The following is a 21911-nucleotide window of genomic DNA, read 5'->3' as shown; positions in this document are numbered from 1 at the left end:
AAAAAAATCTGTGTTTTGATATCACCAAGAAGTATCTCTCTTACCAGCCTTGCAACATCAGCACTCTAAGCTAGCTTAGATCTCTTTGCCAAATTCTACCTTCGACTCAAAGAATTTTTCTGAATTTGTTTGGTTAATGTTAACCTAAGACAAGTTAATGATCTTCATTATACTCCAGAACATAATAAAAAGTTAATCTGAGGAAAAAAATAAGCAGCAAGGTAGATTCCTTACTGCCTTCCTACCAGAAAACTCAAACCAATGCCTAGTCTGCTCTGAGTAACTCAACTTGTAGCACCTTCAAAGCGTCACGGGCAGTTGGGTGATTCCTCAAAGCCCATTATGCCGGGCACTATGCATGTCTCAGGAAGAGCAGTACCTGTTCAAAAGGATTTACAATCCAAGAGGAGACTACGTGTAGGACAAACTGAAGATTAACCAGACCTACAAAAATTGTACTAGTAAGTAGAAAGCCAGTAAGCAGAGATAACCACAACAATCTATTTAATTGGGAAGTTCTGGCAACAAGAACAAATTCTGAATTGCAAGAAACATTAGTAGCCTGTGCAATCTCCAATGGTAAAAATGTTGGAAGCCACAGAATTCAAACCTTTTCCCCCCCCCCCTTTTTTTTTAAACCAAAATGAACAAATGCCTTCTCTTTGAGGGAAGGTATTCCAAAATACTTGACTAAAATCTTAATGTGCAACATTTTTATGTAATGAACTAATAGATTTGTTAAAATATTCAGGGTGACTTCCCTACTAAACAGATGTTTTCATTATTCCTGAAGGTAGTTCCATATCCTCTGTGTTAAGCTCACACATCATATCCCTTCAGGACCCTTGTTAGTTATTTCCCCTTACCGTAAGGCATAGTTTTTAGTGGTTTGCCACGTGAACATTGTGTGGAAATTCAAACCTCATTGGCAAACTGGACAACATCACCAGACTCCTATTGCACTGCAACAATCTCTAGGGAAAAAAAGCAAGAATGTCAGCGAGTAAATATAAGCCTAATCCAAAGTCATCAAATAATGTCAGCATCCATAAACAGACTGACTGGTAAAAGCAGAGAAGGTTTTAAACAATGAGCTGGCAGTCAAAGCATTTGGATCCCAATTCTAGTTTGCGCCGCTGTTCTGACATTGACACTCATCCATTTGCCTATAGCTCTGACATCTGCTCCACCATGTAAAACTGAGAGGTTGCACAAAAATGCAGTCTTTGAGAATGCAGAGCCAGAAGTTCTGGCTAAACGGGAACAGAGAGTCAGAATAAAAACTGTAACATACAGCATTAATAGTGACTTCTTCCCTGGGATGCTCAGACCTTCGCCACATAGCTGTTTTAGACCTTAAAGTCACACAGCAGGCTGCTCTAAAGCTTATACTCTTCTGAAGTATCCTCTCTCTGAGGATACTTTCTCTCTCCTTTTTGTATTTCAATGCATTCAGCTTTCCAGGACAGAGGAGCTACACACTCCACATACACAGTAAAATAAATACACAGATGCATCTATTTTACATCTTCCCAGAATAAGATGCGAACAGATACAATCTAGCGAGTTAAATGACACTCCTTGGGGATGCCAAAGAAGATGAGATTTACTGGCAAACATTCTTATCACGACATTCTATAACCAAAGTGCATGGCTGAAAGGTGAGATAAGATCTTGGTGCACTGAAGTATTAAGCAGGGAACCATTTACTTCAAGAAGTCTCAACATTTTATGCCACGTATTTTCAGTTGCCTTCATGTCCTCTTTTTTTTTTTTCCTTTCCAGTGATTTCACCGAGAGCTTCAGATGATCCCATCTTCAAGAAAAACCATGAGGCTTGGAAGTTTTTTGAAGGTAAAGAGGCGTCTAGTGCTACTGGTAGCACACAAGACAAATGTTAGTTCAGTCCAGCTCCCCAAGCCAGTAGGACACTACTGCCACAATCAGGCCCGGTTTTGCTAGTTCCTGTGCAAACTCGGGCCTTGCCTCAAAAAGCATTTGCCAACATACGACAACTGCACGTGAAAAAGGAAGATAAGGCCTTCCCTGCAGTTTCTCATATCTGTATTATGGTCAATGGGGAACTAACCCTTGTCTGTAGTGCAGTGCAGACCCTTGTCCATGAAGCTGCTGAACGTGTCTGAAGCACCTTGTGCTCCCAGTAGCCTTAATGCTCACTGAACAGTCAGCATTGCAAGAGTGTCCTAAGCTCCCTTGAGTTTCAAGGCAAGCAGGGTTTCTGTGTTGATTAGTGAACATCTGTTACAGGAAACTGAAACGCAGAACTTGCCTTCCAATGGGATTTCCTTCTCCTCTTGTCCCAAGTATGTAGTGCCAGCAAAGCACCAGTGTGTCTGGCTGCTGCCACCCCACTGCCTGCCAGGTGGGAGAGGTCACTTGGAGGCTTGCCTCGACAATGGGGGAGGCCTTGTTGTTCAGATCGCAATTTATATTTAAATATTTTATTTAAATTCTATTTATTTTACAACTATATTATTTGACTGATGTAAAGAGAAAGAGGTTGTAAACAAAACACAGAACTGTAGGTCTCGATGCAGCATTACTGTTTTCTACACCACCCCTTGACCTCTGAGGCTTTGTTCCTTCTTTGTAAAGCAGGAAAGAAGTCCCTAAGGACATTTCAAGACATTGAATTAAGCATCCTTAAACAAAACACTCTAAATAGAGTTTTAGAAGAGGCAGAAATAAGTCATTAAACATTTCTCTGCTTCCGTACAAAATACTCTCTTTTGAGCTGCAGTAGTAGAAGTGCTGTCAGCTTCAGAAGTAATGTGTTAGGCACCTGAATGAAAGCCATAGAAATAGGATACTTAGGCTAGAGGTAGAGAAAGGGAAGAGAAAAAAAAGGGGAAAAAAATCAAGGCCGTGATGCTGCCAAAAGCAGCAGGTCACAGCCCTCCTTTCTTCTTCCCCAGCCACACAGCACTTCCCAATCTCCCCTTTGCCCCCTCCCCCCCTTTTTTCTTTTTTCAATAAAATAGCAAAGCTGTGGGAAATGATCCAGCTGAAGCTCTTAAACTCTTATGGTAGCCCCACCAAAAAAACAAAACCAAGCCCTCTCCTTCCTCCCAAGCTCCCCTAAATTAAATTATTTACTGGAACTAAATCTATTAGCATTTTTTGAGTCTTTATCTAAATTAAAATCGATCAAAGTAGCATATAAAAATTCTCAAGAGGGTTAAATGACTTCTCAAGTGCTACCCTAAATCTTCGGGGCAGAGGTCTATTTAGGTCCTGCACACCAAACTTTTGCTGTCTTGCAAGCATGAGGCATACAGCTACAACATTGAGTCTCCATGTGCTTGGCTTTCAGACCTGTATGTGTATGCAGTGTTTGTGTGTTCAATAGGAATCATCAGCGTCCTCCTTTTCACACTTGTCATTCTCTGTCAATCCCTTCTAAACAAGCGGAGATCCACAGGTAAGTGAAATGTCATTACATCATTCTTCCTGATCCTGGGATCCTTACCAGAGAGGGAAAAGGAAAAAAGGAGAAGGTGGCATATGCAGGAAAGAAAAATATCTCCTTGCTTGGATTTTAAATAGAAGCTTAGAGGGTCTTCTGCAGAGGTTTGCTTCCATCACACTTTCTTACCCCTCCCTGAACAGCTATCAATATTCTGGGGTGGGTTGGGGAAGAGGGAGGGAGTTGTTACCTCTGTTGTTTATAGCGTTCTTTGGGCCTAAAGTATCATCTCATGATTCAGATGTGCATTTTCCTAATATTTCACAGTCAAGGATTACCATTTCAATCTTCTCTTCCTCAGAGAGGGTTTGTGAAGAGGTTCAAACTGCATGGAAGCAGACCCTGCTCTAATCAAAAGTGTTGTTTTAGACCAGTGAAATAACCAGCACAAGTCCTTTCAATTTGGGAATAGTTCATGTAGAGACATCACCTGTAATTGAAAGCTGCAAGGAGAGCACATCAGCATGTGAAGCAGCCAGCATGTTCTAAGGTGGTTCTTACATTTTTTCCTAGTAGAAGGTTTGAAAAAGAGCTTGCTTATTCATTTGTCATATTAATGACAGGAGAAAATCATGGCCTTGTTACCACCTCAGCACAAGCACATGTGCCATGAAGGAATGCGTGACTCAGAGACACAAGGGAAAAGACATGCAAGACAAAACACAGATTTATAGAGATGTTTGTGCCTGACCACAATCATAATTCAGGCTCCATTTTCCTGGTAGCATGCTCGGAGTAACTCTCCCTCTAATTTAACCCAACTCCTGCTCTTGCCAGCAGGAAGACAAAACCAGCGTTACTCTTCCTACCCTGGTAAGTGATGACAAAGGCTGGGTGCCAGGAGAGCACCCACATTTAAGTATGTTGGTCATGGTGAGTCACCCTGAAGCCACAAGCACTAGACGTGCTGATTTATTCTAGCTGTTGCTTAGCAGACATCGGGCTGGTTTTGCATCTGGTTACATTCACTGGTGTAAGTGAATGTGCAGCTTGGAGAAAAACTCTTTTGAGGCTGACCTAACACAAGTTCAATATAGAAATAATACAGAATGTAATATGGAATATGCACATACAATATCAAGTCTTTTCCTCTGAGTTATTAAAACTTTTCTTCACAGCCCTAATATCTGATTAATTGCAGGCTTAAGCACTATTTGTCTAGATTTTGAACATCAGCCAGTAAACACTGGCAACACAAAACTTACAAATTCAACAGAAAAATAACAGAGAAAATCTTAGCCAAGAATCATTCAGCATGGAACTGATTAGATTTCAGGGCAAGACTTTCAGCTAGGACCACCTAATCAAAGTACTTTCCTGAGCCCACATTAATTAATCAAACATTCACTTAAGCAGTAGGAAATTAAATACTCCTGGAGGAGCTGAGGAAGCAGCCTCAGTGATGGAGTGTCCAGCAGCCATCTGCTGTTGGGCCAGAGTGGGAGGCTCAGAGCACAATGTGCCCCCTTGCTCCTCAGCACTCATCTACCCCCATCCCAAAGCACCATCTCAGGATTAGAGTCTTGAGATACCTGGCCTGCCAGCTAACAGCAGCTCTCTCCCATTGATATCACTAGATCAGTCCTTAAAACAGTCCTTCAGCATGGAGTACCAACATCTAAGTGTTCTCTTAGCTTCTCTCCATCTTGCGCACTCCATATTACCGTCCTGGCCTACAATAGGCAGATCCTGGTATTACATACACATATTACAAAGACTCTCCAGTGAAATCACAAGGCCCATCCTTCCTTGAGAAACGGACCAAGAAATTGCACAAAAAGGCAGTCATCCCTTGGCCTCATCCTGGGCCTTCAGCCAGACTCCATGTATTTTGCCATTAAAAGCAATGAGAATTTGCTGCCCAAAGAGCTGTGATTACAAAATACAAGATGCAAACAACAACTTTTGACAGTTATTCACTTAGACTTGAGATTTCTATAACTTGAAGTTTCCTGGAAATATCTTCTCATCCAGATTTTTCTTGATGATCTTGAGAACATTTCCTATTTCTCCAGGACTTTAAGAGATAACCACCTCAGTTGGAGTAGCCTCCAGTTGCCATACACAGATAAAACAGAATAAGTTGACAGTAGTTGATAACAGTCAGAGCTCCTCCTCCTCCCTGTGTTTTCCCACACTTGCCATGCAGCAGGGCTTGGGCTAAACACAGAAAATGCTCAGCCACAAAAAGAGCACCATGATGACCCTGGCTCCTCAAGGACTGCAGAGGGCAAGCTGTCCTTGCTCAGGGCTATTGATTCAAAGCAGCAGGAAGCATTTATACAGCTCACACATGCACTGAGCAAGAGGACACTGCCCTGAGCAGACCTCTGCTCTGATCTCTGGGCTAACTACTAGAATGCAAGCTGCCCAGCACTTTCACAGTAGATTTTTGGTGTTGTTTGGTACATCCACGATTCCCAAGCCGGCCTCTCTCTTTGAGTGAGGCTTTAATTCACAGTACAATATGCAGTTAGGATTAAAACTTCCTACTATAACCTCTCCACAATCTTAGAAGCACAGGCTTACCTGTAGTGTCCATTTGTAATTCGTAAACTCTGGTTGGTGTAAAGTCACATTTTCTGTTTTTGTTTTTATTTAACAGTGAAGCATTACCTGGTGAAATGCCCCCAGAACAGGTAGGAGATGACACTTCTCTTTTAACCCAAGGCATGAGCTCTGTTTTGTTTTTGCTATGTTCAGTGAAAAAGATGAGTTAAGCTTTCCAAAATGCCCTAAAGCCAACACCTTAGCCAACACGTCCTGTGTGTGATGAGTGGGCTCCAGCCAGACTATCTAGCTGTAGGTCCTGCAGGTGCTTAACCTGGCCTTGAGGCTCTGAACTGCTTTTTGAAGAAGTCTGATTTAACTCCGTGTGACTTCCCAGAATTTCCAACATCTCACCAGATGGCAATGAGTGTCCTTAACCATCCTACATAGAATAAAGCACATTACTGAGTTATTGCTATTAATTCCTGTACCCAGAAATGTGGAGTGAGGCTAGAAAAGAGACTTTTGTTAGGTCTGTTATCCGCTGAAGACTCTAAATGATGAGGAAGTCCTGTTGCAGCCATTCCTCTTTACCCCTGTTATATCACTGGCAACTGAAAGGTTTGATTTGTGTAGTGGTATTTAACTAGTTTCCAACTTAAGAGCTTTTTGAGATACAACTGCACTGGAATTGCAGTCAAAGAAAGCTAACAATATTTTACGAGCAAAAATGATTAAAGAGGATGCCTCACAGTAAGGCAAGAGTGCAGCTGTTTCCCAGTTTGCAATGACATAAAACACATGTTTCTGGTCTTATAGTTTAAATCCAGTATCACTAGGTATCAGAGAGAATTTTTCATAGTATCTTTTTAGCACAGATTCTAAGCCAAGTATTGCATGTCCTGGATCCTGAACTAGAGTATTTTTTATTGCATTCTCATGGGAAAATTGCTGTATTTATTCTAACCAACACCAGGGAGTAAACAAAGTCACAATAAAGCAGCAGAGAGTTCAGGAGAGGCCAGTACGAACTGAAACTTTGATGTTATTCACTAGACAATCTTTGTTCTGTGACCCTGACCAGCTATTGCACCACTCCACACATTCACAGAGACAACTCAACAATTTTCATTTTTCTCCTGAATGTTTGTTTTTTCCTTCTCATTTATTAGCTCCTGGGACAAAGCTGGTATTAGAAAACAACAGAGGAAGGGGCAAGGGGAAAATCAAGGTAGATTGGTAGAGAATACAAGAAGAGAAAAGCAATTGAAAAGATGACTGTCAAAGTGCTAAAAAAAATGGAATACGACAGTCAGATAAAAGGATTCATTATATTACAGAAAATGCCTCTCTGGAAATACACGTTGTAGTAGTGATACCACTGCAAACACCACATAGAGTTGGCTGAATAGAAGGGGTAAAACAACCCAACATGGCTTCTTCACTGTAAAATAGAATCTCTGGAAGCAAAATTAATGCATGATCCTAGGTGAATAAAAATGTGATCTAATTTCAGGGTGGCAAAATGTCCTAATGGAAACTGTGATCATACAAATGAATGCCTGAAGTGCATTGATTTCAAGGCTTTACAAATAAATAACTTTCAATATGTTGGCAGTATCAAGATTTTTAGTTATTTCCCAATTTTTATACCTTCTATTTTCCAATCTCTGCTTAAAACATGAGCCATCAAGTCCTTTGAACTTTTTAGGATTGTTCCCATACTTAAAGTTAAGCACGTGCCTAAGTACCTTGCTGACACTCTAATGCAGTATAAGCACATCAATTTTAGACATAAATTATCATCTATATTATGATACACAGCTGAATCAAAACATTTTTTTCTATTCATTCCTAGCCAAGGACCAAGAATGTGCTTCAAGGCATCACAATACTGGAATTATGGTACTGAATGACAAGTAAATCATACATTCTGGCTCAACCAGACGTGTAACTGCTGTGAATAGTCCCACTGATGGGAAGGAGGTGATGCCAGTTTTATGGGTGCAGGATATGGCCCATTCCTGGACCCATAACATTGCATAGGACTGTGGCATCAGCCCCAGACAAATGTCAGCAGGGCCACAGCCAGGCAGTGACAACATTTAGAAGTTCAGGGATAGTTTTAAGCATCAGAGGAATGGAGAGGCATAAGATGCACTCATCTGCCTGCACAGCAAAACAAGAAAAATCCTCTTAGTGTCCTCAGACCAACCTAGAATCTCAGAAAGCTTCATCAGATCTCATTTACACACTTGGTCAAATGGGGAACACATTTCAAGCTAGCTTCTCTTCACTTGCCTGTTCTTGCAAAAACGTTTGTCACTTTGCCATAGACCTTCAGTCCATTCCAACACACAACATCCACTAGGTCAATCTGACCAACTAGTTTGCAGGAGACTCCTGCAACTCAAAATGACTCTGCAATGTAAAATCAACCTTGATTAGATAGGCTCAGCTCCAAATCCCATAGTGATATTTCAAAGTGAGAGCAGAATCCAGTTTCAAAATTACATCAGCAGCCCAGTGTCTGTGCTCCCGCTGCAGTAACACCTGAGCTTCTCAAAAGATTTCATGCCCTCACATTCCAGTGGAGCTTTTCTTAATTGGAACCTAAGGAAAAAGTACTAAGTGATTTGCCCTGGGTCTCACAACATGGCCTGAGAAAAGAAAACTAAATCCAGATTTCTTCAGTAGTACATAGCAAATGTTGGGTTTTGGTTTACTACTTGACCAATAGCAAATTAAAGGGAAAAATAAGTCAGCTGAAACCCATTTCTTTCCCACATTTTAAAAATAAATACCTATATAAATAACACAGCTATTTCAGTTTCCTAAACCACTTAATTCTATTTCATGATTTTTTTTTCTTAAATATCCTCTTTGTTATTATCTTGCTTGTTCTTTAGATCACTTTGTCAGTTTTAGAACCAAAACTCCCCAGGAAGTAAAGCTTTGAAAATGGGATTTTTCTTCTCTGTCTTTTATGTGTTTTGGCCTGAATTCTTTGGTCATTCAGAAGCTGCTTTTCCAGAGACAAATCCTTCGAGGTGAAGGGCGGGGGTGAAATAAAAAAACAAAAAAACCCACATATATTCCCCCAGAAAGGTGTCCATCTCCATGCCCCACTTCCAGGGCAGAGGCCTAAAGCACTTAAGCAGCTTCCCTGGAGCCCTCCCCTGGCTCCTTGCACAACTGCCCCGTTTGGAAGATGTTAATGCAGTTCTCAGCACTTGGTGAATCCCCTCCTCTCCCAGACTCCTGAGGAAAGGGAACAGCTCAGCTCAGCTACCCCTAATACACACAAGGATTGTGTGTATTCCCTGTTCCCTTGGCACAGGAAAAGGGCTGCAGCCTTGAGCCTAATAAGGAGGTTAAAGGCCCAAATTACAGGAGCTGGACAGCTCTGTGGATGCGTTTCAGAAACACCAGGCGCTACCTGCAGGGAACTTTCCACAGGTGTTTTTTTCCCAAGCTCCTACCTTTTTATTGCTCTCAAAAAACACACCCATTTCTTCAAGAAATCACAATGGTGACACTGTTCAAATACAAACCAGGAGGCTGGAGGAGGAGCTGGAGATAAAAAAGCGACTTTCCTTTTAAACCTAGAACAAGAGGAGCGCACAAAGAGGCAGTGTGTGGGAGCCAAGGAGTCTTTTCTGAGCTGCCTTGTTCAGATGGAGGAACTCCCTCTGAGGCTGCAAGTGGAGCTGCAGCGTGTGTGTTAACCCCCTACAGCCCTGGCCCTTCACAGAAAAGTGTGGGCTACAAATTCATTTCTCTGTAGCTTCTCTGCCTCAGTGACAGAGCAGGAATAATAACTGATGCAGTGAATTGACAGTGAGCCCTTTCATCTACCATGCTTAAAGAAGCAATGTTGGAATAGTAGTATCTTAAGCCACACATCTGCCTTAATGACTTTGGATTGTAAAATTAAAAAGATTAAAACTTCATTCTCATCCTCTTTTTGGCATGTTTTGTTCTTTGCAGTCTGCTGTGTTTGGGCAATGGAACTACGCAGGACAGAATCATTTCCTGCTGGTTTTAAACATTTTCACTTTCTGATTTTTTATAGCAACAAATGGTTGTTGCGGGATAGATTCAGGCAGACTTTGAAATTATTTTTGTGCAACATTACATAGTTTACATAATTGACATGATTTATTTATAAATCATGAAAACATTCTACCTTTCAAACACTTTAAAATGTAAATTTATGTTTTTGGACTGAGTACATGGAAAAGAATTTAGCAAAATCAGCAAACCACAGTCTTTTCTAGTCTATGCAAGTGTAAATCCAGCGTGATTTCGCCAATGGCAGTAACATTTATTTTGACTTAAAGCTGTGTGAAGTGATAACATCTGTTATTTTGTTATTCTTGTGTGGGCAACAGCTGACACATCTTAACTTCCATTAGGACTTTGGCCCACTTTGAGTATTTTGTTCTACCACGGTACAAAGAGTGTTTCACTAGTGGAAAGAACCCATGGAAAAACAATGTGGACAAATGAAAACAGTTTGGGAAAAATGATTTTCGTAGAGTTCACTTGTCAACATTATTATGATGGAAACAGGTGAGATCCCTCTGTGTGATCCAAGTCCTGGCACAGAAGGGTCTCCTGACCCTTCATCTTACCTGGGAGGAGCCCATAGTCAGATGTACCTGACTTCAAAGTCACCTCCAGCATGTGAGCTCTCATAACCGACTGCTATGCACTGTCCTGCCTCACCTCTAAGATTTCTTTCATACCAGTTAAGCCAATACAATTTTACCTCACATTAGTTGCGGGCTAAGAGCAGCCACACAATCAGTTCCCAATGTTCAGCTGACAAATTACTGCAACTTGACAGCATATCCATGCCCGTAACTGCTCAGAGCAGGATGCACGCTACCTTAGACTCTGCAGATGCTGAGACGACCACACTAGTCTCTGGAAAAGGCTAGTTTTATCTGTGACAGATTTGCAGGCTGTTGGAAGGTTTGCATCTCACTCAAGGCAGGCGGCCTTTCCTGACCTACTGAAAACTTGCCCAGTTTTAGCCTAGAAACCATGTTGAAGATTTTGCTTTGCCATGTACTTCCTCATTGAGCTTATGCAAGTCCCTTAAACTGTACGTGCCCGTGGCCCTCGAGGGCACAATATGATCCTGCATGCAATGTGTCTACAGAGTAGACTGCCCTTCCTACCGTTGTCTTCATTTCTCACCCACACGTGGATCTCTGCTTTCCAGTTCAGGGGAGACAGTTACCAGTGTGACAAGCATGTCCCCACTGCAGCCCAAGAAAGTAAAGAAAAAGAAAGAAAAAGAAAAAGTGGAGCAGCCACCAGCCATCCCAGCAAAAGGTATGAAAAGGGGGGTGAAGAAGTGTTTCAAATCCACAGCACCAGTGTGCAGGGACAGCAAAGCATGGGAAGTCAGGACTCCTGTAGTGCCACTGAATCTGCCCATGAAGCAGCCTGCAGTGACTTCTCCCGCGGGGAAGAAAGGGCCAGTACCCACTGGTGGGACCTGGCTATTACTGCTCATTAACATCAGGTATCTAAAGGCTAGTTCCATGGTCCAAGGAGGTGGTGGTCTCAGCTCCCATTATAATCAGTGGAGAGCAAGAGCAGAACCTCTAGGACAATATTCTCCTCATCTGATGAGAAGATTAAAGTTAAACAAGATGAAATCTTACCTTGAGGAAAGTCTGCACCCTGCACTCTTCAGGAGGGTGGGTGCACTTGCAGGGGCTATGCAAGCTGAGCAGATAAAGATCACGCTTCAGAGGACCTCATTTTCAAGGAGAATTTGCAATTGACTTCAGGAACAGTCACACAAACTCTTGAGCATGTTTTCTGAGTTTTCTGCCAGGCTGCTCAATGGGACAGGGGACAGAAAGGAATTAAAGATTTACCATGCATTAGATCACAAGTGACCAGTTCTTAAGAGGAGTATTTGCACACAAGCAAACACAAAAGCTGTGTTTTCTATATCAGATTGCTTGGTTTGTGACTCCTCCTTTATAAGCCTTATACTTAATTTTAAAAAAAAATGTTATATGGAACACAGGTAAACTCTGGCAAAAAACCTGCATTTATTTGCTCCTAATCTGCTATTAATCAATAATTTATAAATCACTAGTTTATATACTAAAAGAGTAACAGTGAATTATGATAGTATGAAATGATCTCTTAATATTTATTTCCATAGCTCCAATAGCCAATAACTTTCCTAAGCCCAAGCTGCTGAAACCACAGAGAAAATTGATCCTGGTAAGTAGTTTTCTATAACATTATTTTCTGCATGTTTTCTCTCAGTATAATTATCATAACATTGCCACAATTCTCAGGTCAGAAATTATAAGCTGGTTTTAAAATCACACAAGTCTTCTTTTTAAGTGATTCCTTTTCAAGTAATCAGTTGTCTTGGCCCTTTTCATTTTGAGCACTAGGTTACACTGGATTTTGTTTTCCAGCTTTTATTTACTTATTTACTTTACAATCACTGTGTCTATGAACTTTTTCTTTCTTAAATGAACCCTGCCACTGATTCTCATGTGCTTCTGGAACTTGGGGCATTGGAAAAAGTATTAGTTACTGGCAGCATCACAACTGTGTTGGTCAGACTCCTCCTGAGATGTTTCAAGCCAGAAATACGGGACCTGATTCTGTCCTGTGGCAGTGTAAGTCAGCAGGAGCTGAAGCTGCAGGCCTAAGAGCCATGTATACAGCTCACATAAGGGAAGGAAGACAGGGCAGTTTGTTGCTTGCGAGTCTCTGTTTGAAGAAGTTTTTGGATTTTGGCCAGACAAAATAAATAGACAGACCTTTTCTTGCCTTAGTAATAAATCAGTACTTGGTCAAGAAATCCAGGGGGAATAGGGACAGTTTCCTATAAACTGGCTTTAGCTCTGTATATGAAGGGCCTGCTCTCCTAAGCTCCCTACATAGAGAGCAAAGCGAGTCAGAGCAGAGCCTCTAAAATGCCTTTTGGGGACCCTTTTTCCCCTCACTGGCACAGAGAGCCCAGGCTGACTAACTTCCTGACCTTGGCACCTGAGTGAAGGTGGGTACCTAAAGTTAGGCCGTGTGAATAGTCCTCGCCTCTGAGATGGCTTCACTGCAGGTGAGGATTAGCATTGGGAAACTGCCCACCAAGAGCTAGTAATTTTTTTCTAACATTTTAAGCCACGGTGTAAACCAGGATATCAACATATCAAATTCATCTAAGTGAAAGGGTTTTTTTTTAAAACTGTCAAAAATTTTCTCAAGTTTAAAATTTTCAGTCTGTTTGGGGGTAATATATGCATGTATCATCATCATCCTACCAAATTCCTGCAGCATGAAAAAAGTACTGATTATGCAGCTGGGCTTTTTTCACTGGCTCTGCAAAGGTACTTGGTAAGAGTCACTGGAGACACACATTTGGATTGCTACATTTCTGAAGGCATTCTGCAGCCCAAGGATGTTTCCACACCATGGCACATGGAGAACATTCCAGAAAACCTGAGCAAACAGACTAGAGTATAAGGGAACATTACAAAATGATTCCAGTGTTTGGGGAAAATTTTTGTAATAACCTAAATACCAGCAAAATTATTTCCAGAGGACATGTGCTTCTAGTTTCTTGAAAGATGTTTATAATAAGCTAGAGAATTTCTTTTGTTGTTAATGTGCTAGAGTGGGTTGGAGTATAATTTTACAAGAATAAAATAACCTGGATAAAATATGGACATAATCTCAATGAAAATTTAAAAGAAAAAAACCTAATATCACATTCAAAACCACAGCATTGAGTAAAGCCTTTTAAAAATTCTGCTGAATTTATAAAGTTTTGCTTTAGCCAGAATAACAATTTCGTGCTCCCCCGTTGCAAAAATATTCCCCATCAGTGTCATTCTCTATTAGCATCAATAAGAAATGCGTACAGATCAAAGGAAATAAAGATGCTGAAATGCAAAAAGGGATTTTTTTTATGGCATACAAGAAACACAAAGAGTCATTAAGAAGACAAATATTTTAGGGGCCTACAGATTCTGCTCTCGAAGGACTGTTCAGCTGTAGCCATAAGTGCTTAGTTTAGTTGGTAGAAACACAACTTACACTTCCTCAACCAAATTTTCTGGTAAGCTTTCCACTGCCTCCTAGAGATTAACTGGGGTGGCCCAGGAGTTTCAACCTTAGAATATCAACTGAACAAAAGAGTTTTAGGGCCGTTTCAAGGCTTCACTTATTGCCCATTGCAGAATACTTACTAGCTCTGCGTGACTTCTAAAGCAGCACGATTTCAGTGACCATAGCTAGTCTGTTTAGGAGGCACTTCCCATAGAGCTCACACAGCATAGACAGCAGTGTTCATCTCCACAGGGATCACTGGACCTGGACCCACATGGCTGCAGAGATTTTTATGAAGCATCCTTCATAAGCATGACGGTGACAAAGCACTGGAACAGGCTGCCCAGAGAGGTTGTGGAGTCTCCTTCTTTGGAGATCTTTAAAACCCACTTGGACGCAGCCCTGTGCCACGTGCTCTAGGTGACCCTGTGCGAGCAGGGGGGTTGGACTGGATGACCTCTGAGGTCCCTTCCAACCTTCGGCATTCTATGATTCTATGATCCTTCATAAATTATTACAGACCTTGTTCCCAATGACAGAAACTTTCCTACAGAGTGAAAAATAGACATCTTAGGGGAAAGAAACTGCCCTTCTACTCTTTTCTATGGTAGTGCCACCAATAATCACACTTCCTACTCCATTTTTTCTCTAATATCATATTTCTCAGCCTTAGCAGACAGAACATGATGTTGCTTATGAAAAGAGATATGCAGAGGAAAAAGATAGGATTTCCCTTAGTCTGCAGGCACTGTGTGGTTTCTTCCCATCTGTGCAGAGGGAAGCAATGGTCTGTCCCTTTGGCCAAAGCCCATCCAGGTGGCCTGGACAGTCCTGTTTAGACACTTTTTGCTTCTGCAAGCACTCAGGTGGTGACACAGGATGCTCCTGAGCTCTGCCATCTGGACAGTATCAGCACTTTTCCTGTGGAGCCCTTTACAGAGAACAAAACAGGATGTTTCTCAAATATGAAATGAAAAAGACTGAAGATCTCTTTGGCCTGTGCAAGAGAAAGGAACAGAAAACGGGATAGCCCTGGTAGGTGCCTGCCAAGAGAGAGTGACCTGGTGGCATTAGGCCACAGTTGCACGTTCTGCACTATGAAGTAACCTGGAGAGAAGAGCAATTCCTAGTGGCTGGATCAAACAAACATCACCACCACCTTTTGTCTCTGCACCTTCCCAGCTGGCTTTCCCTGCATCCATAGTATGGATTGCACGCACCAGTACAGTGTGGTCCTCCTATAGATGTCAAAGAGTCATGTATTGGTCACCAGTCCAGGAAATATCTGCATACAAAGCACGGTTTTATTCTTGCTGACCTAGTGCATTCACCCACAAGCCAAGCACATGCCTTCTATTGAGGGTACAGATTCAGTTTGAGTGCTTCTGCAGGAAACGTTAGTTTAATATCAATATTATATTAACTAAGAAATTTATTGGGATGTGTATCTCTAAAACCCAGAAAACTCAGAGATGACAATGCACTTTGGACTAAAAACATTTTTCTATATTTGGACACTTGTTAAGTTCTTTCTGCCTTATATCCTGAGCAACTTCCCCAAAATGTGATCATGTATACCCTGAATTCCATGACCAAAGTCTGCAGCACAAGTTGCTAAAATAGTAATATCAAACCAAACTGAGAATTACTTTCTGGATCAACAAGAATTTAGGGTAAAACACCCTTTTTCCCAAAAAAAAACCTAGAATTTCACATTCATTTCTGTCATCTTTATGATAACTGATGAGAACATGAAAGTGAGTGCAACAACACATAGGAGAAAGCTGGCATCAGGTGCTTTTCCAGACAACTTGAAATTCTGAGGCTATTAAATGCCTGTTTAATTTCTTATTATCCAAATTATGAATTTGAATAAGAGTGACCTTAGTTAAAAGTTTATAAACTCTCAATTTGGCAGCGTTCACAATAAACATCCTTGAGGCCTCCTAGAAATTACCCAGCTAATCTTGGGAAGAGTCTAATTGACACTTCTGGTAATTTTGACACAAACATCAGAGTCATTTTCATTAAAATACAACCCTTAAAAGTCTTCTCTAGCACCTTATACATGACACAAAGTCTAGTTTTTCAAGAAGGGTGTCATAGCCATAGGAATCTCAGTGACCTCCTATGGAGAGCCAGGGTGGGAAGAGGGGTGAACAGCCAGTCACTCGCTGTCTTCCTTGTCTGTATCAGTCCCACCTATTAGTTATTTAAGTTATGCTATTGTTCCAAAAAGGAGGTGGTGGCAGGATTCCAGGTCTACATTGCCAAAATATTATCCAGTCCAAATGAGAGATAAAATCGTGGAATTAGTTTTCTTTCCCTGCCTATTTAAAAACCTGGTTTTGGACAAACAATCAAAATTAAATTAAACATACGGCTGATAAATGAAGTATAGAAGAACAGCTGAAAAAGGCAGGACGCCATAGGTACTTGAAAGTTGTGTTGGCTTCCATGCCCTATTATTACACAGCCTTTGCTGAAAACTGTATACCCTTCACAATTTTGAACCTCCTGTGTGTTTCCTCATATTTTCAATCAAATTATTACATACTAGAAATATGCATAAGGGAAATTATTCTACACATTTTATGGTGTGCTGTTGCTTGTAGCAGTAATTGAAGTACCTTTTCCACTTATGAAAGTACTAATTTTATTTGGTTTTATTGCTTTTCTAGATGCAATTATTTATTTAGTGTGTTTCGCCTTTATTAAATTATGTTTACTATAGGAACATCATAAAAATGTATGAAAGCAACACATCAGCCACTACTGCCCAATGACCTGTTTTGGGGAATCTAGTGTTATTTTTCATATCCAAACATAATAGAATAAAGTAAGAATAAAGAGATAATCTACGCTGAAAAACAATGCAATTTTGAGATAATATAATAAAACACCTGGACAATATGATTTCATAAATCTTAGTTCTAAAATTTACATGAGCTGGGCGTTGGGGCGACTATTTTAGGACATGCAGTATTTTCTAAATGGAAACATAACACAAAACACAATTAAACAGCAAAGGGGAAAGCATACACAGATTTAGTTTGCCCTGAGCACCAGGATTTCTATATAGCAATGAAAATATTTCACAAGATGTACTGGCCTGGTTTTAGTAAACGTAGAGTTTTGTGCTGGTAGTGACCAAGAGCTCATTTGTGAAGTTTTGAGGGATTTGTTCTTTTCATGTCTAGCATATCGTTCTGGTTTGAGGGTCTGAATTGACTCCAACTGAACTGACTCCAGCAAAACTCCCACAGGCTCCATATAAAGAATACATTTGCTATTATGCATTGTGAATAAAATCCTGAATTATTTTGTTCAACCTCTTCTTAGCTTTATATTTCATACTACCTACCAGATCGATGAGCACAGATAACGGTGAAATCTCAAAAAGAGCCCTTAACAAATCTAAAAAGGCAAAAGCAAGTTAAATGCCTAGAAACTGAGGGTGGAAAGGTCAGGCTAGAAAGAAGAGAGAAAAGCTTAATTAAGCAGTTAATGAAGAGGTTTTTTTTTTTTCTAACTCCTTATTCCAAAGCCGAGGCGGGACAGAAGCTTTTTTGAACATTGCATTTTAGCTCAGTCTGAACATATAAGAAAAGGAATATGTGTGACTTTGTGTTACAGATAAAGTCAGGTTGTGTGATCCACAGCAAGTCTTTTTACATCCTAAGGTTAAAGGATTTCTGGAAAACATGAAACTTTTGTTTAGTCAGCATTGGAGAATTTGATGGAAAATGAGGATCAGATGCTGAAATCAAATGGGATGACCCATGCAAACAGGGAAGAGTTTGTGAACAATCAAAACCAAGGAGTACAATTTTGCAGGCACCTAGCTCTGAATAGGGCCTTACTCACATGTACAGATTAAACGCCTTCAGCAGTAGCACCTGCATCAGCAGCTGCAGAAAGTCCTTCAGGATCAGAAGAAAAAAAGAGATGAAATTCATGCTTGAAAAGTGTAAACTGATCCACCCAGAGGGAAACAATCTGAAATGCAGATTGTGAGCAACTGTTATGGCAAAATGAAAAGATTCCAGAACAGTGCAAAAGATGGGAAGCAGTGGAGCCCAGGGACCAATTTCAGAGGATATTAGGTGCTTATCTTTTTAGCCAGAAGACAACATAGTAATTATTCAAACAAGAATCATTTATGTTAAATTAGAAAGGCATAAATAGCAGTAAATGGAACAAAATTACATAAGGAAAACCCTTGGTGTTGGAAAATATTGTCATTTTCTTCGTGATAAAACTTAAGTACTTTATAGAAGTCTTCTTTTAGCTCATAAACTGAGTCAGTTTTAAATTCATGACTTGAAACAATCTTTCTTGAGCATTGAGAGATTGGTCTCAGAGACACAACCTTTCCAGTAAGGTGTAGTCTTATGACTGTAGCAAATTCTATGGCTAAGAAGTTTTAAGTGGATCCTTTTTAGGCTTAAATGTGAGGACCCAAACCATATTCAGATAGGCACCCAAGTAGATAAGAGAACAAATTTCCCAGTTTTTCTGCTGCACAGAGCATTAGTATTTCACCCTTCTCCAGGGAGCAAAGACTTTAAGCTTCAGATAAAGTGAAATAGATTTCAAATCCTAGGGCTCCACACACAACTCTGAAGAAACTCAGCTGTTAGAAGTGGGTTTGACACTAACTACTGATTCCAGCTGCACACACAGAGGAACATAATTCAGGACCTTTCCTCCTCTAAGCTACAGCCCGAGTCTGGATGAGGCCCCAAACAGCAGGAGCTTGCAACGCCTGGCATATCTTCCTTGACCCACATGCAATTTGCTCAGTAAATCCCCTTGGTAATGTCTCTGTTAGGTATAGTTTTAATACTAAAACTCATCCAGCACAATACAATGAGATGGTTCCAGTCACAGGGCTCTTTTTCTGAAGTCAGCAAGCCAGACAAAAAGTCATGAAATCTCACAGAGCTGAAAGTAGCTCAGCTACCCCTGTTTCTGCCTTGTTCTGCACATCCCTAACACACTTTCTGGTGCTGCTATGAAATATAAAGTGCAGTACTGTGAGTGGGTGTGATTAAGGATGTGACTGTTCCAAGGTTTACACTTGAGAAGCAAATCTGGCGTAGATGTTTTAAACTGTGAGATCTGCAATAACTAAAATTATATTGGGAAATTTGGGATTAAATTAGGAGCTGAACATTCTGCTAATGTACTTCTTTCAAAACTGTAACATGTTAATTGGCAAATTAAAACTTCCAATGCATAATTTTGAAAAAAGAGAAAAAAACAGAAGTTAAAACCCTTCTATTGTTTTTCTTTATTTCACCTATGAACCAAATCTAATACAGGGTGGCCAATTAATACTAGAGAAGAACTATTAAGTATGAGAGAAAAAAATAAAGACTACTCTACAGCATATGTAACGTGTTTTACAATCAGGGACAAAAACTTCATAACTGTAATTTGTTGGTTCTCTTTCCTAGCCAAAAATCACAGAGGAGAACTTAACATATGCTGAACTTGAACTTATGAAGCCGATCCAGGAAGCCAAAGGCATTCCCAGTACGACAGTCTATGCACAGATACTCTTCGAGGAGAACAAGCTGTAATAGTTCATGCCTGTATAAATGTCCTTTGTCTGTGTTCTATTTAATTCTTGCTGTGCTGTTTATTTATAAAAAACATACAAATGTCCTTATTTTTTTACCTCCATTCACATGCTTCTATATTTTTATGAGCCTTCTAAACAAAGTGCCATTGAAAATAATCATAGAAAAAGCAGCTGGTCTACAACTGACATACCAGAGAAAACCAAAGTTTGGTTTTCATATTTTCATTCCACATTTCCCCTTCTAAATGCCATTGTTTTTAAAACCTACATTACTTATATTAAGTGTTTGACATCAAATATTTTAAAATAATCCAAGGGAAACATGCAAATTTAAACTAAAAGGATTGTAGAAAGAATATTTAAAGCTTTTTTGGAGGGGAAAAAAAGATCGTTAATAGAAAAAATTGGTAGTGATGAAAAAGTTTCCCCAGAATACGGACACTGTTCTTGGCCTTGCTTGAGATTGGAAGTAATTTCATTTATTCAAAATGTAATTTATCCAAAAGTCAGACCAGTCACTAATCAGAAGCTACTGAGGATTTTGAAGTAGCCTTTGTAGGGCTGGGGCTTTGAAAATCCAAACCAAGGTGACCCAGGTTGCTTCCTCTGTATCTGTTGGGTTGTTCTAGGGATGGGGCAAAGGGCAGCAGGGCGCAGTTCACAGTTGGGACCCATCACAGGAATACGTAGTGTCCTGAGCTCCAGTAGAGGAGACAGCAGACAGCTGTAACGAAGGACATGGAACAGTCCATCCATGCAATCCATGCAAAACCAGTTCAACAGTTAAATCTAGTTAAACCTTCCAAAATAAAAATACAACTCTAATACATTAAACAGGTCACTATTACATTGAGCTGGTCACTTAGTTGTGAGGACTTTCTCAAGTTTGGCATATAATCATTCCTTCAAAAAATAATTGGGCATTTTGTCCTTTGTTTAGAAAATTTCTCTACTGTATATGTATGCCCAGTATTTTAATGAATACCCTTATTTCTGTATTAATAGACTATGTATTCTTGTTTATGTTTGATATCTAACCCCTCCCCGCATAATAAATAGAGCTAAATAAATTATCTTTTTAGTGAGGGAAGTCCTCTCAGTTTGTCAAGGATTTACTGCTTGCTAGAAGATTATATGAGAATATATATTAATCTCCTAATAAGCACTTAAATGAACCAACAAAGTGGGAATTGATTTCTCCATTCTGCAGAAAATTCCATGTTTTTAAAATGTCTTCTGATTGTGATTAACATCAGGCAACAACATAATCCTGAAAGGCAAGAGAACAGCTGAGTGAAAGGAGGCCAGAATTACTGCTTAGGCCAGAACTACTACTACATCTTCCTGATCCTTCCTTATGCTGTGTCCACCCAGATTTAATAATTCCAGATCCCATTATTAAAGGAAAAAAATCTCTATGTTTTCCTCTTTGATGAGCTATACATCTTTAAGTACCAGAGCAACTCATTGCAAAGACTACAAAGAAAATACCATTCAATATACAACGTGCTTTAGACGACAGAATACTTAGGGTCTAGTACCTTTGACTAGGAAAACACAGCTTCATCTAGGTCCTGAATGTGGCTCGCTGTTCTCTTATGACAGAAATTCCCACGAAGGCTCCCAATATCTTATTAAGCAGCACTTACGAGTCTGCAGAGTCATGTCATCTTGGTTACTCCTTCTGTTGCCATGGGTAAACTGTGGCCTAGTGCTGAAATTTTAACAAAGGCAGCCCTATTAGCTTCACATTTATTTACTGTCAGATTGTTAAATGCTAATATACTATATTCTGTAGCATTAAATAGTGCTAGAGATGTTTATAGCTTTGGTTAGATGCACCTTGTTCCTGCACATTAAATTTTATTACCAGAATCCTCCATCAGCAAGTAGGACTAAATTGCATTAGTGTTGCCAGCTTTGTGGGGGGTTCATTCTGCAGTCCAAGAAAGGGGTGTTTTATTACCCTTTACTACAACTCTGTAATTTCTAAGTGTGGTTGGAATGTCATTTTCTCTGTACTTACAAGCAAACTATTTCTTTTAGAAAAACTATAACATAATTATGGGGTTCTCTTCATTAAGAAGTTTAAACAACTTGTGTTCTTAGGGTTTGGCCAAGTTCTAGCACAATGGGACTCACACCAGAGGTGTGTCTCATTTGATGTACAATTTTATAGGCCAAATTTTGCTTTCTTGAGGATTTCTCTGAAATATTTCCAACAAGTAACATTGTAGCAAGTGT

General features: G+C 40.1%; 1 protein-coding gene across 1 annotated transcript in view; it reads left to right on the top strand.

Moving 5' to 3' along the window:
* VSTM4 (V-set and transmembrane domain containing 4) overlaps window positions 1–20685 on the top strand; it is a 28931-nt gene extending 8246 nt beyond the window's left edge. Inside the window, exons 3-8 of the mRNA XM_026050463.1 lie at window positions 1786–1854; window positions 3335–3442; window positions 6093–6126; window positions 11211–11323; window positions 12174–12235; window positions 19540–20685. Of these exons, the coding sequence (XP_025906248.1) occupies window positions 1786–1854; window positions 3335–3442; window positions 6093–6126; window positions 11211–11323; window positions 12174–12235; window positions 19540–19665 (512 nt within the window). The 3' untranslated portion in view covers window positions 19666–20685. The remainder of the gene's footprint in view (window positions 1–1785; window positions 1855–3334; window positions 3443–6092; window positions 6127–11210; window positions 11324–12173; window positions 12236–19539) is intronic.
* The last annotated feature ends 1226 nt before the right edge of the window (window positions 20686–21911 follow it).

The sequence above is a fragment of the Nothoprocta perdicaria genome, unplaced genomic scaffold (genome assembly GCF_003342845.1).
Source record: "Nothoprocta perdicaria isolate Ctin4 unplaced genomic scaffold, notPer1 scaffold_110, whole genome shotgun sequence".
NCBI classification, from domain to species: Eukaryota; Metazoa; Chordata; class Aves; order Tinamiformes; family Tinamidae; genus Nothoprocta; species Nothoprocta perdicaria.
The sequence above is the reverse complement of the archived record's forward strand: the minus strand, read 5'-3'. Positions and strand labels throughout refer to the sequence as shown.